The sequence below is a fragment of the Dermacentor andersoni genome, chromosome 5 (genome assembly GCF_023375885.2).
Source record: "Dermacentor andersoni chromosome 5, qqDerAnde1_hic_scaffold, whole genome shotgun sequence".
Classification (NCBI taxonomy): domain Eukaryota; kingdom Metazoa; phylum Arthropoda; class Arachnida; order Ixodida; family Ixodidae; genus Dermacentor; species Dermacentor andersoni.
The window spans coordinates 67,722,302-67,737,862 of NC_092818.1; the positions used below are offsets into that span (position 1 = coordinate 67,722,302).

Genomic DNA, 15,561 nt, shown 5'->3' on the forward strand with positions numbered 1-15,561 from the left:
ATTTTACGTTACTGGCACCGGGTGCGTCGATGGGGGCAGCATTTCTGCACAGTGATAAGATGGCATGCTTGGCACTTTGCCAAGTGTGCCGTTGTTGGTCGGCATTGAAGTGTCTTGTGCTAGGCAAGCGAAAAGTAGCGTGTTTGGCGCTATGTCAAGAATGCTCCTAACGCCAATGCATTTTGTGCTATCCTCACACGAAATTGAACGTATCTCCGAAAGTGACAATCCGAGAATACGGCGCGCCTTTTTTGGACAGTTGTGTAATAATTTCACTAACTTTTGGACGAATTCTGGATTTCAGACTCCCGATTATTGGGACGTTCTTGCGGTCCCCGTTGAGTTCGAATTGTCGGTCGGCGACTGTATTTGCCAGACTCGAGTGTGACCTTCAATCCTTTGGCCCCCACTTTTTATGTGCTTGAAGTAGAAAACTAAGGTAGAAGTGACATAGGAGCTTCTAAAACAATAGAAATCTAATGCATACCCACATTATCTTGGCCATCAAAGAAAGATGAAATGAGTGAATCTTCACAGATCAGAAATCTATATTTACGCTTAATGTCCGTCGTCACTCTCAGACAGCACTTTATCATTGTCTGTGGACCACAATATGTCCTCCGAATGGTCCATTGCACATTTGATATCGTGGATTTATCGAACAACTCCACAACAATTACAAAAGGGATTGCGGCTGAAGCCCAGGCTAACTGCTTTGCTAGTTCGTCCCGTGATGCAGGCAGTTCTGGGGATTGGCAAAGACACCTGTTGTGACCTTGTTGCCACCAGCTTATCACGTGAAATAGCTGAAATTTTGAATGAACATATGTGATCAAAGACTGAGAGTGGTGCGTCATCACCACCATCCCGTTCGAGAACTTTCGCTGCCGCCTTCTTATGATGACAATGGAAATGACACTGGCTCTGACAGCATGCTGTTGCAAACACAGTTTTCTATTCATTTGCACTGAGCAGGCAATTTTCGAACCAGTTTGCATCAAAAAAAGAAACTTTCTACATTAGTAAGGGGTAGATATGCTAGTCATTAATTGCTAGCTACCATCTTCAATTAAAAATTTTCCGCAAGAAGGCTAAACATATGCATTTTCAGTGAAAGGTGACGTATCTTCAATGAATTCACTGGCCTCTAGCGCTGCCAGTTAAGACTGACACTGCAGCCTTGGTGTCACAGTTTGGGATCAGGTGCATTCATGCTGTCCGGTTAATTTCAAATTATCCTGCGAGGGCTAATTTCAGGATTGAAATAACAGAAGTGTTGGTGCATATAAATGTCCATGTGCTTGCCGGGGCCTTTGGTCAGAATCAAATTAAGCGAAAAATCGGATTAGCTGCAGTCAAATTAAAAGAAAGTTTACAATACATTACTATTGACATAAATACTTGTCTCACCGATTCTGAGCAGTGAATAAAAAGTCAGCCATTTAGTAATGACAGCTGATGGTGCATTTCAAGAAAAAGAGGACAGCTCATCCATTGTGCAATTGATCCTTCTGTCAAGCTTCCATTCACTCAATGTCACATGGAAGGCAACCAGTAGCAAACTCTGCTGGAACATTTCTGGTTCTCATTTCTAATAGACTGATAGGACCATTAGCTTTCGTTGCACTTTACGGGGCTGGCAAGATGGAGTATAGTTGTGTGCTTGCTTACCACTGCTGGACCGATGCTTCATTGGACGACTATTTGTATTGTGATAGCAATTGTACGAACACTCAAGGCAAATTTTTGCCGCCGCCATGATGTTCCGTACAAAGGCCAAGGGCCAGAACATCCCGGCATGCTGTATGCTGCAGGTGTGAGGGACAGTGTGAGAGGGCAAACCGAGAAGGGTCATGGATTGATGTGTACCATCCTGCATGCCCACTGTTGAAGAACAGCATGCGGGGGGGGGGGGGGGGGGGGGGGTGCGCGTTGTAACCTGAACTAGTGTGTGTTGGGGAGGACACAGGGGAGCACGCATCTCCTCATATGGCCTGGCTGTGGCCTGTACATAAGCAGCCTACACATTTTAGATTGTAGATAATCTGCCTCAAAGGCTCAGGATGAACCGAGATGGCTGGTGGCTTCATGCGTGCTGTCTTCCTGCATGCCTTGTGGCTGCATGATCTCAAGTTTTGCAGACATGTTGAAGTGAAAGGCTGCACAAAGCATTTGCTCCCTTTTTCCTGCGCTCCTTATTACGCCAGCATTGTGACAGCAAGTGTTCATGGTTGACAAATGATATCTGTTCACGTTAGCCTGTGTGCGCGTGACACCATGCTTGTTCTTTTAATTAGTAAGCAAATGTTTACTGCAACATATGCGGGCAATAAAACTATGAACCTTACTTCATGTAGTTATCTAAATCTCTATCTATGCTATCCCCTTTGATAGCGATATGACAGAGCAGAGCGGGCACAGTGAAGCATGAGTAATGGACGAGATTTTCTTAGCTGCAGATCAGGATGTGAAGACATACAGGAGCCATCAAAGAAGTAGGACAGTGGTCTCGGGGAGCTTACAGGCAAATGTTATGCACGGCTGACTTGGTTTCTTGTTCAGTTTTTATGCTTAGTTCTGTTTTCATTTCCCATGTATTTGCTTTTAAGTAGGTTCTAAGATCAGGAAAATTATGTTATCAGTCTGGTGAACTTATAGTCTTAGTATATTTGTATGACTATACACGAAAATATTTTGCAAGTGCATAAGCTTGACTTGATCGCTTGATATGTACAACCTGACTGTGGCAGCTTTTGTGTACATATTGCGTTGGTAATTGATTGAGGCAAAATCCTGCATGTAGTCTACTAGGAATGAATACATGCAGGTGTCCCCTGGCAACAGTGTCACACACCTCTTAATGAGTGCTTTTGCAAGTGTTGAAGTTATAGATAAACATAATTGTGTGAGAGTATATTTATAACTGTAAAATCTTTTTCCAAGCACTGAGCCACCAAAGTGCCTTCTCTACTAAGGCATAGACCACTTGAAGGAGGGCGAAACATGCAAGAAAACATATAATTCCCTGACGAGGAAACTCTAAGACAAAGTTGCTTGGAGCACAAATATTTACGTGTATGCCAAAAAAGGTCCGCATGCAATATCCTTGGGACATCCATGGTAGAATATCTGAAACATGTCCATGTGGGATATCCTAGGGACGTCCGTGGTAGGATGAATGTCTGGTGGATGTCCCATTTCTATCCGAAACGGTGCACGGGCATTGGGACGGGATCTGGATGTCCTATGGATGAAGTGTGTTCACTTGGGAGCCGTCAGCTGTGGACGGCGGTGGTCCGCTTGTGGAGTCGACGTAAAAACTCTCTGCGGCAGGGTGTTGTGCGGCATGCCATTGCGAGAAACTTGTCGTTAGTGTGTTTGTCCCTTAAGAAAAAAGAGCATTTTTGCAAATTCTGCAAGTGGCCAGAAAGAGTTGCGTGCAGCATACTGCTTCATGCACACATCGCCGCAGCAAGGTACATTGTATTTACACTGTCCAAACAAAATATGTAGCAAAATAGGTCTGGTGTAGCCACTCGTCCAAAATAGCCAGCTCTGTTAAAAGCAGAATTGGTTGCATTAATAATATAGGCAGACTAAACGAAGTCAGAACTATAGCCTGTTATATTTGAAAGTGTGTTGTATGCGAATCTGTTGTAATGGCCGTGGACTCGCCCCCTGGTTTCTAGATTCATAAAAGCACTTCTTTCTCTACCCCACAGCAGTGCTGACCTAGAATGGGGCTTCAGTAAAGATAAGCACCATTTAGATGTATGAAGCTCGCTGAGAATTTCTAGCATTAATGGAATGAGCCATGTTACGGATCTCCTTCAGCGCTGTGATGGTGATGCAAATAAGGTGCCTTGGCCTTTTGAGGAGTGTGAAGCAGCCTCGTGCGAAGTGTGCACAGGGGATGAGTGCTGAAGAAAGCACAAGCAAGCGGAAGGCAATAGAAGAGCCTGCTCCAGAGCAGCCACTCTTGAAGCAGAGAAGAGAGCTTTAGAGGACCAAGTGGTGGCCAGCAAGGCATTGCTCACTAGTGCTGAGAAAATTATCAGCTTAGGTGTGAAGCAAAGACATGAAGAAGGTAGAAAGTGGCTCTTAACGAAAGGAAATGCAAGCCTATAGCACACACTTAAAAAAAACATTGGGAACTTGAAAAGAAAATGTTGAAAAAGGCAAAGCATTGGTGGCATGTCAATGACATCTGTACTAGTCATGTATAAGCTGTAGTTAAGAACAAGAAGAAAGGGGATTAACCGAGGGGCCAGATATTTATTAATCATATCATGAGAAGCCAACAAACAAAGACACCGAGGACAACATAGGGGAAATTACTTGTACTTACTAATTGAATTAAAGAAATGATAAATTAATGGCAATGAAAGTGGATGAAGAAACAACTTGCCATAGGTGGGGAACGATCCCACGTCTTCGCATTACGCGTCTGATGTTGCGCTTGCAAGTTGTTTTTCAGGTGGAAGAGCTGTTTGATATATAAGTTTGGGCTAGTCATGTGTAAGAGTACTTCGGAGTACAAATAAAAAATTTGTTTGCAGTTTTTATTCCAAGTTTATTTTTCATAGCTTTGTTTTTTTGCTCGATCCTATGAATAGTTTAAGCATTTAGATCTACCTCCTCTGCAGGTTGGTACAAATTCACCACACCTCAAGGGTTTCTGCAGAATTTATTAGTCACTTTTGTAGTATCTTGTTGACTGAAGCTAAGGCACGATTGCACTGAAGTTTAATTGTTTGTAGCTGTGTCACATTGCTCAGGTTAATCCTAAATAGTTGCTCTAAATGTTCACATCTTTTTGTTTGCTGTTAAAAAAGGTAAGCTTCCTTCTCTGGTATATTGCTCGAAATTTGGATTTTCCTGCTTGAAAACTAAGTTTTTCTTGCTCCAAAATTTGCTGATCCTATTTCAGCTGTTGCAACCCTGCGTTTAGAAAGGGGGGGGGGTGCACAGAACAGCTTTGCAAGTTTTCAGTGGGAGGAGGTGATGAAAAAGCCATGTCACATGTTTTCGGTATTCTGGAAAATTGCATGCATCGCATGACAAAGTAGTGAAGTGGTTAGCCTAGGTGTGGGCCGGCATCCTGTTTGCAATGTAGTTGCAGAGTAGGTGACAAGTTCAGAACGTCAGACACGCTATGAACCATACAGAGAATGAAATGTTCTTCATAGACAGCGATAAAGTGTTGTCTGAAAGTGCTAATGATGGTCATAAAGTGTAAATAAATTTTCCTTCTGTGAAGGTAAAGTTGGCTGTTTTCATCTTATTCCCGAAATCAAAGACACTACATTTTCAGGGGTGGGACTCCTGTGCCAGTTGTGCCATTTTGATAAAGATGCAAATGCTTGCACCAAACAGCCAAACACAGAAAATTGACCGAAATTGCACCATGCTGCGCCAGAACGGCTTCGGCATGTGTGCTCCAGCAGTGGCCGCGTACAGCGAGCTGATTTGTTTGCAAAGGAGTGCAGCCGTTCACATTCCACACGCCGTGCGATGGCGCTTCCAGCAGTATCCCATAATTTTCTCCCTAGTAAAACTGGACTTTTTGACGCTTCCTGCAAGTGGCTGACCCATACGCAGCCACTGCTGTCGTCAATGCTGTTAGGACTGACCAGGGCATGCCAAGCCGGCTGTATTTAGAGTGCTCTAGAATACGGTTGATTTGGCCGAGCGGCGTAGCACTCCCTAGCTGAGGCACAAAACAATGAGAAAAAGTCGCAGTTTCGCCTGAAAGGCGAAGGATCAATTGCGATAACAAATCATTAGACAGCTATACTAAGTAAGGATAGTAGTTTTATTGGCCATATAACCTTGTAAATATTAGCTTACTAACTAAATTAACAAGCATGGTGTCATGCGCGCTCAAGCAAACATGAACACATCTCACTCGATGACCGCGAAAACTCGCTGTCAAAACGCTGGACAGAAGCGCAGCAGCAGCGAGTGAATTGACCTTCGTGCTCCCTCCTGCGTCAACGCGAACTAAGCGATGAAAACAGCACACACGAAGCTCACTGTGCGCTCTGTCCCATTGCCGATTACTTTCTAAGATAGGACCCGGACAGTCGCGCCATATGCAGCAGCTGCTGAAGTAGAACGCCCTTCCAGTGCCTTAAGCATGATGAAAGACGGTGTGCTTCGTGTCCCGATTTTCTCCCTTGCGAGCCCGAGATTGAGCCGCCATTGTCGGCTCACCTTTGCACGCTTTCACTCGCACATAGAGCATGTTGCATGTGGTGACGATGTTATCGCCTGTGGACATTATACGGAAAATCACGGTGACTGCAGAAACGTGCTCAAAGTGTCCATGTAATTGCAATCACAATAAAAGTAGCCAGAGTGTACTGTGAGCGAACTAAATATTAGGGACACGCACTTCAGCGGGTTCAGCAGGCGGGCGTCTCTGTCCCCAGGGCCAGTATGACTTAAACCTATTCCAATCTGTTTTTATGCCCATATGGGCGAGGCCTGGGCCATTTTGATCTATCACAAAGTCCTTATGGTGGATTTGGAATGAAAACAGATTGGACATTATACCAGAAAGTTTATCATTAGGTGCTTTGTATTGGCCCTGATCTATTATGTAGAAATGGCTTTCCGTAAACCACAGTATTTCATAACTCTCGCTTCCTTGTACAGTCTGTTGATGAAGCGCATTTCCAGGCACTTCATGAACACTGTCGAGACGTTAAAGAAAAACATATTTATAAAAAATGTCTAGGGCTACTTTTTGAAATTTCGGACTCACTTCTGCAGAATGCGTGTTTTTTGATTGCTGCAATTAATTAAAAATCTACAGGCACCATTGCCAAAATTTGCATACACTAGACAGTTTCAAGATAATCATAAAATTTAGCTTAAGACAGTTGCAGTAGACCGGTCATACTAGTTTATTCTGTGTTTTGTCATGGTTTCGAAGTGCGCTGCCATATTCCATGTTGCATTATTCCTCTAAAATTCATATTGACCATCTCCAAACTGCTTCAGAATGAAATTTTGTCTGCTACAAATGACTCCGAAATGAAGTTTAGTCTGCTCCAAGGTGCTCTGAAATGCAATTTTATCTGGTCCAGATTACCTCAAAACACTATTTTACTTGCTCCAAAAATTGCTCCAAGATGACTTTGGGTGGTCCCACAGCTGCATTTTTCTTGCTAAAAAATTTAGGTGCGTGTTATATTTCTGCTTTGTTTGGAAGCTCTAATGTCATTTCTATGTTCGTTTTGTTCTTTGAACCCTTAAAAAGCTCTTTATTGATAAGGCGTATAATATCTGACACTAAGCAAGGCATAAGTTGCTGCTAAAGCAGGTTCTGCCATGTGTTCAGAGAACTTGTTGTGTTTTATTTTTGTTGCTTATTTCTTTTGTTCTATGTCTAAGAAGCTGCGACCATCTGTCTCTGTAATGAGCTTCAATGTTGAATCTGTGTAATTTTCTCCTTCACACCAGATATCGTGGTTTGCTGTCGGGTGCTACTATTATCTGATAGGCAAGGCAGGTTCCGCAAGACGTTACCTTAGGTGAGTACGCACTTTGCCTTTGTCCGTCGAATAATAGAGGTTTCAGTAAAAGAGCTCCTTCAGTGCCACATGAATCCACAGTAGAGTTACAGGTATAGCTTAAGTGCCTCATTATACCCTCAACCACATAGTACTAGTAAACTTGTAATGACATTGAGGTGGTGGCCATTGGTGGTGCCACGTGGAGTGCATAGTCATTGCTGTTGGGAGGGGAATGAACAGAGTGTCCAACTGAAAGTTTTTCGTTCCAGTTCAACGAAAACGGTTCAGTACAGTTCCAACTGTGGAGCAAAAAAATTATAATTCTTGCAAGTTGGACTGGTTTGTATTCATTTGCATAACTTAAAATAATTACAGCAAAACAGCATAAAGTAATTTTGTACAAAGACTCTAACGGCGCTTTTGAGCTGCACAGAGAGTCTACAAAAAATGGTAACTGTTGCTCAGGTAGCAGATAAGTAGAGCCTGGTTCCTATGTTTTGGAGAAAAATGTACTAAAAATCTATGATCCAATGTCACAAAAAATTCGGCAATCTCAATTGTAACTGACATCAACGTAATGTGAAGCGTTGCACCAATCGTTGCAGCATGAGACGCCAACATGCACCCATGTGGTCGGAAACAAGCGGCTCAAAAGACGCATTGTTGTTCTTGCGGCTACGGCACGCTTACGTTCGCACTCCTCGAATTCTGCCTTGGTCAGCAGCTTCTACAGGCAGAGCATTTTGGCGGGAAGTTTTGACGTGCCCGCTCGGCAAGAATTCTTGCAGCACAAGACACTGATGTGTGTCGAGCTCGTAGGGCCTGAGTGATCCTGCACACGTCGTTTTAAGATGGCGGTGGGAAACCAAAACAAAATCAAGCTGCTCTGTGACACTGGGATACGATGCTGCGAGAACGAAACGTGATGCTCACTTCGCATGGCCTGTTGCAGGGAATGATGGTGCGTTTGGGTTATCACCTCTTAAAAGCATGCAGTACACTTATGCCACATGCACTGTGAAACTGATCACTTCGAAGGGGATCCTAACAAAGGTTGTCTTCACATGTTTGCGTGGTCCATAAACTTGTGGTCGGTTGTACATAGCTGGCCATGAGAAATCTGACAATAATGCAGTCTTAATGTAACAGCCAGTTAAAGAGGCACCTAAAAAGTAATAATTAAATTAAATTATGAGGTTTTATGTGCCAAAACCACTTTCTGATTATGAGGCATGCCGTAGTGGGGGACTCCGGAAATTTGGATCACCTGGGGTTCTTTAACGTGCACCTAAATCTAAGCACACGGGTGGGTGTTTTCGCATTTCGCCCCCATCGAAATGCGGCCGCCGTGGCCGGGATTCGATCTAAAAAGTAATAATAAAACACTCTACGCTTGCACAGTGGTCTTTCAAAACTTAATTTCATTCCGTCAGTGGGAAAAGGTTGATTACTAAGGAAGGAAGTGAAAGCCAAACTACTTTTGTTCCTTGAACTTTGAACCCAACCCTCTTCTCTGGTACACCAGTTGTGGCACCATAGATTTCAGAGTAGGTATTTTCTTTTTTTTGCATTTGGGTTGTTTTGATGCGCTAAGTGCTTTCTAAACATGCTGGGTTTAGTACTTTTTTTTTTTACTATGCAATACTGTTCTTTGTGAAAGACATTGGATAAATTTCATAGCCAGTGTTGGCAGGCAACCACTGTCGGAAGATGCCATTCTTGCCCATTGCCTGACACTGCAAATTCATTGTGGACAACTAAAGCCCTGTGGCTCTAGTAGGGCCACTGCCTATTGTACATAAGCACTCATCACTTCTCTCCTCATCATCGTCCATCCTAGTAGTTCCCTCCCCCTCTTCCCTAGTGCCGAGTAGCAGACTAGAGCGCACTAGCTCAGGTCGACCTCTCTGTCTTTCCTGTCAATAGTATCTATATCGCTCTCGTACCAATAAACAGCGACATGATCTGGTGTGCCTACTGTCCAAATAGACCACTTCACTGCAAGCTGGTGTAAAAATTTTCGGGCAGGTGCAAAAGCTGCCACTTAAGCATCTTTTATTTATAGCATACCAGGCCTCCTTCACCTTTTGTTAAAGTTAATGTTCAAAACATGGCGGCTGTGATGGTTTTCCAGCACCACTGACGTGCAGGAACATGCCTTGTGAGGTTAGTCTCCTTTACTATGAGGGAGCTGTCTCAAAGTGTGAAGGGGGAGGGTGGGGGGTGCGTGCTTTGTGGGCATTACCTACTGCAGCAGTGTAATTTAATGAACAGCGCATAAGGTAATATTTCTCTTTATTGTCTCTTTACGGTGACACTGCAATGGGGGAGAGAGTCTTTTACTTTTCTTTGCATAAGCATAGCAGCTATTCTTTGCCTAAGGAATTTTTCTTTCCCACCGTTTATGCGTTTGCACATGTTTTGCCATGCATTCTCGTATGCTTGCAAACAGCAAGGCCACTGTGCTGGACCAAGTGTTTGGTCCTGCCTGGCTTATGTACGGTCACTCCTTTGCCATGGAGAGCGAGCACGACCAGGCCATGGCGGCTTACTTCAAGGCACTTCAGCTGATAAAAGGGTAAGAGCTACCGTTACATGGCTTAGCATCATTGTGATCTGCAGACAGCTTTTGAGCGCCGAGCTTCAAATTCTCCATCCTCGCCCCTCCTCTGTCCTTACCGTTGACTTTCTATTATAATTTCTATGAGAACTGCATCTTGCTGTGTGTCTATGATATTGGAATGAAGACATTTGACTTAAACTGTTACTTTTGGATCACACTGTACACATCAGACCACTTGCATGCAAACCTTGTTGCTAGGCGACCCACTTTAAACAATTTAAAATACTTTTTCCATAGCTTAAGTTTTTTATCATGCAAGTCTATGCAGTCTCTGGAGGCTCATTCCTTACCCTTATGTGTGTGTATGACCTGCTAGGTTAGAACTCGTCATGGTTGCCTGAAGGGTCGTGGCATTCTGCATCCCCAAGGACAGTTTGGTTTGAATGCTGGTGGCAATGGCCACATTCCAGTGGGACCAGACAGGGAAATTGCTTGTGTGCTTAGATTTAGGTACACATTAAAAAGACTTGCCTGAAATAACCTGGAAACCTTTCTGTGAATTCAGCTTGGGTAATTCAGTTTTAATTCAATCCCCTTTGAAAGGTTCCAGTCAGTGCCCATACATTTTTATCGGCTGAGACCTTTGTTATTGCGATCGTGAGATTGGCCCTCCTTGGATAATTAGAATACAACTGGTGGACACACATGCGTCTGATTCGAATGATCACCCTGATAGCTTCGGTCGGCAGCACTGAGGTACAATGAATATACCAAAGGCCGCCAAGAACGACAATTTTTCAGCCTGCCCTTGGCAGTTTCATGTGAACACTAGGGGTGTATGAATATCAAATATTCAATTTCGAAGGGATTTCGAAAGTTGAAAACCAAGTGCGAATCGAATTGAATTCAATATTGTATAAATATTTTTCAAATACATATACTATTGGTTTTGCAAAAATGCAATTTTTTTCACCGACCAAAGGTACGAAAAAAATGTGTGAGCTTATTGCTCAGCAAATAAATACTAATGTATGAAAAATTATGCTTTGAGGTAAATGAAATTCTCTACTGCAACACTTTTGCTTGACAGTGTCGAAATTGCAGTTATATAATGTTGTCAAGACGGAAAGGTAGTTGCTTGACATGTTCGTGAGGCAGCGACACCCTCCTGCCTGTCATTATTCATCTCAATACTGAAAAGAGCACCTCACTGGACACATTAGTGTCTAGCATCGGCAGGTATCTCTTCGCAAGTCAAGGCAACAGTGGGCACCATGCTTGCACCACCAATCACATGGCTCTTCTCTTTGGCCAAAAATTTCATCACTAGGATCTCTTTCAACCTGTCCTTGTGGCAGTGAAAATTGCTGCCACAAGCAAATCAAAATTGCTGCTGCTTGATGTGCTTATCAAAATCTTTCCACAGTGCTGACATGGAAGGAACCTCTTTAAGAGTTTTCGTTGTTGGGCACATATTTAGGTTTCTTGTTGGCGTTGAAATTTTTCTTGCTCCTTCTAAAGCCAAGTTTTTAGCCCAGTTTGTCATTGAAGCTTCCTTGTCGTACTCAACTACTTTAGAGTGAGGGTCTAAATAGATTGCCAAGCTATCAACATGGTGAAATTTGTAGTTATTTTAGGCACTTAGCTGGATTAGTAGCAGACAGAGAGGTTTCCGACTGGTGGCTTGCATGGCCCAAAAGCATGTAGAGGCAGTATACAGTGTGGGTTCTTGAGCTGATAGTGTTGGGTAGCCATAAGCACCAGCAGTGGCCCCTTGATGGTGCCCCCTTTTTACTTTTTATATGCTTCACCGCAATATGTTCTGTATGCTTCGCCGCATAACACGGCTTTACTGCGGCGAAACTGACTTAAAATTGTAGCAAATAATAAGTCTTAGGTGAAGCAGTACCATATTTTTGTATGGTGTAACCGGCACCAAGAATTTGAAAAATTTAACGTTGATGTTAGATTGTAGGTTTTATGCGAATTTCACCTTGAGATGTTACTTCACGTCAGCGCAAATATCACCTGAAAATGTGGTTTCACGGCCGCACGGCCACACTGCACAGCCGCATTAAGAGCGAGAGTTATGCTGCTATGAAGTCGCACCTCAAGGCGAAATTTGCATATAATCCATAACGATTATTCCACTTATTCAGGGGTATTTCGGGCATTTCCCGCTGAGCTTGAGTAATTCGCCGGCAGCTACTTTTTATTGCCTGAGTTCTTTTTTCTTCTGACCACCTTACAATTGAATATGGTAAGTGCGGCTCCCATTTAACATTGTTATAGGGAGGTCTTACTTTAGTCATAATGTATAGCCCACTCATAAATGGCCTCTATAGCAGGCTTCTAGTCACTGCTTTTTGCAACATATTTTCAAAAGAAATTGGGAAATTGTTACGTCATTAATAGTGCATGGTGTGTAATTTTCTTGTACACTTCTTCACCTCCAGGTGTCACCTCCCGTTCCTGTACATTGGGCTCGAGTATGGCCTGACCAACAACACGAAGCTAGCGGAGCGCTTCTTCAGCCAGGCACTGGCTATCGCACCCAACGACCCATTTGTGCTCCATGAAATGGGTGTGGTGGCCTTTCAGAATCAAGAGTATGTCTTGCATTCCTCTTACATTCAGAATACTCCTCAAATTCTGCTGCATAACTCCCAGAACAATGGCATGTGAAAACCATATTTAATCGTTTCTAATGTGCTCTCAATTTTCACAGCTACAAATGAGAACTGCAGTGTCTTCAGTTGTAACAGTTTGATTTTCACTCTTCAAGAAATTATAAATACAATTGTTCACTCACCAGTTTTTCATAACAAGGGAGAGTAATGGTGATATTTCTGTGACCTAGCAGCACTCATTGTCGCTAGCGAAGGTCTTTTTATCGCTATCAGCAGCCCTGAAAATCTTCTCTTTTGTTCCTTCTATAGCATTTGAAATACAGCACTTGTTAAACACTTTTCTGACTTTGAAGACTAACCACAGTGTCCAAAATTACTATAGCCTAACAAATTTAAGGAGTGTGCAGAAAGCTGCCTTAGCTTCTACAGTTCTAGAGCTACAGTGGTGTGTGGATTGGATTGCATTAAAAAAATTTTCATGCAAGTGATATTAGCTTGTCACTACTATTAATTTGGTTTTGTGCTCAAATCTAAGATGCAAGTCATTTCTTAATAAATTTTTCTGGCAAAAAGTGGGTGTTGGAATTGAGTAAATCTGCTAAGTACTGCACTCAGTGCTGAATATATCGAACTCTAAGGGGATTCCGAAATAGTACGATATATCAGTAATTTGAAATATAATGTATGCCTGTCTGAAGCTTATCCGAGATCTCTGCACATCTCAAACAGTTTCCCGAGATCATGAGAAGTGGGAATTTGCCGATTTGCTTCTTCAAGATAAATAGTATCGTCGAACGTACACATGTTTACTTGCTTTTTGCACATAAATGTAAGCTGCTTTCACTGCAGAATGTTTTTTGATATAATGTTAACCCTAAAAGCCCGCGTCATCGAGATGGGAGACCGCTCTGTGCCTCGCGCATGTCGATTACTCCAGATAAGGTAGAAATGGGCACACTGTGGAATCAAATCAGCCTGTATAGATACGTGCCGTGCCATCTGCAACGCACTTGTACTGTAAGTTGCGCGTGAACATGCCCAGCAGCATGTCCGTTACAATACCAACAACACATTGTCATGGTCGATCGTCATATGCGGGCAACAAGCCAGGCAGACTGTTGCTTTGTGTTTCGCAACAGACTTTCTCTCGGAACAAGTCTTCCTCGATTCTTGAACGCCTCAAAAAGTCCATGCATCTCTTCTTGTGTGCTGCTCAGTACTTCAGTGGCTCGTGGTCCCTTCGTTCTCAGCCCTTCCCCCTCTAGCTGCTGCGGGCGAGATGTGTGTGGTGATTTGATTAACTTCAAACTGCAGTGCAAAGATCTCCGTCCAAGTGGGTGTTCGGACTGAATTCATTTTGGCCGCTCATGAAACCATAAAATGCCGTTTGCAGAAGTCCCTTGTCTACAAGAAGACGAACTCGACAGTGCAGACACCTCCAGTTTGGCATACCATGCCTGGCGGCACTAGGTGAAAAGATTGAGTGTTTCCTACACCCTCTTGTGGAACGCATATTGGACCGAATAGCTTTTCTTGTTCTTGAAGCAGAGTGGTAATTTGCCGATAATGAATGGTTGAAGTTTGCATGAGCCATCCACATGCACAACTAGTAAAGCCGAGAGTAGTACCCTGCTCATTTTCCCTCCAGCCACTGGGAAGCATTTCATTGACTCTGCACCAAGCTGCAACTTTGGCCGTCGACTCCCAACAAGATGGCGCTGGTTAGGCCTGGCCAGCAGGGGTGTTGGGCAGCATGCTGTCATGGGAATGTTGCCTTTGATACTATGCGTTAGTCCTCTAGACAGATACACAGAGATATGGCACGAGATCGCTTGCGCAGCCTGAACTGATGGCAGCTCACGTCAAGCGGGGTTAGTGGGCGGTCAGTTGGCAACTACCGCGAACGCCTACAGCAAAAGTTTTTCATGTGCGCATACTGGTGATAACAGGGAAAGCTGGCATGTGGACTGTGTTTCGGACCGATAAATTTGTGGGACACAATTTAAACTGACAGCGTCATGGAGTCGAGGGAATGTTTTCTCGGGTGGTCACTTGCGACAATATCACCTTCAGTCTGCGGAAGGTGATTGTCTGAAAATACCTCCCAAGGTTGCGCACACAATATCTGCACTTTGCAGCGACGTACATTGTTACAGGTGATCGCGAAACACACTTGCGGCCTCAACTATTATGTTTTCACAGTGCTGAAGTTGTAAAAGCACAACGAATTGATTTTACCGTCGAGATTAGTTTTTCTGACCTGCCCAATAACACAGACATTTTAAAGGGGCCCTGAACCATCCCTCGGGCTTGGTGCAGTAACATAGTCCGTGGGGAGCATACGCTGTTGTGAACATCACATCCAAGTTCTGCTGTCGTACGCGATCCGTAGAGCTCGCAATCAGTGCGCAAAGTCACCTTTCTCTCAAACGTTCTCGTTTCAAAAACCTCATGATCCTCGCTCTTTTCTGTGTGCTTTATTTCGTCATAAAGCACTCTCCAATACGTGGCTGCTATTGGTCGCTGTGCTCGGCTACACCGCAGCTGCCGCGAGGTGCCGCCACGAGTCCAGTGGCTAAGCACACTGCGGCTCTCTGAGGACAGCCGCATTTGGCTTACGTTTAGCACGGCATAGGCACCAAATCTGAAATTTGAGCTGCGCGCCACGGTGACGTCTCCGCCATAGCCTTCGCAGTGCAAGGCATTGGAGGAAGAAGGGGAGCACAGCTGAGGCCATGTTTGATTGCCGATAACTGCGCTTCTGCCGAACGCGTTGAAGTACTTTTTGCGGCAAAGTGGTTCTGAAATAGCCTATCTTAACTTCAAATGTCTTTCTCCACTTCGA

At 43.8% G+C, this 15,561-nt stretch overlaps 1 protein-coding gene across 1 annotated transcript in view; it reads left to right on the forward strand.

Moving 5' to 3' along the window:
- The window catches only part of Cdc16 (cell division cycle protein 16), a 58,812-nt gene that overhangs the window by 26,915 nt on the left and 16,336 nt on the right, over window positions 1–15,561 (forward strand). The window contains exons 11-13 of the mRNA XM_050178039.3: window positions 7,471–7,541; window positions 9,976–10,101; window positions 12,543–12,695. Coding sequence (XP_050033996.1) covers window positions 7,471–7,541; window positions 9,976–10,101; window positions 12,543–12,695 — 350 coding nt within the window. The remainder of the gene's footprint in view (window positions 1–7,470; window positions 7,542–9,975; window positions 10,102–12,542; window positions 12,696–15,561) is intronic.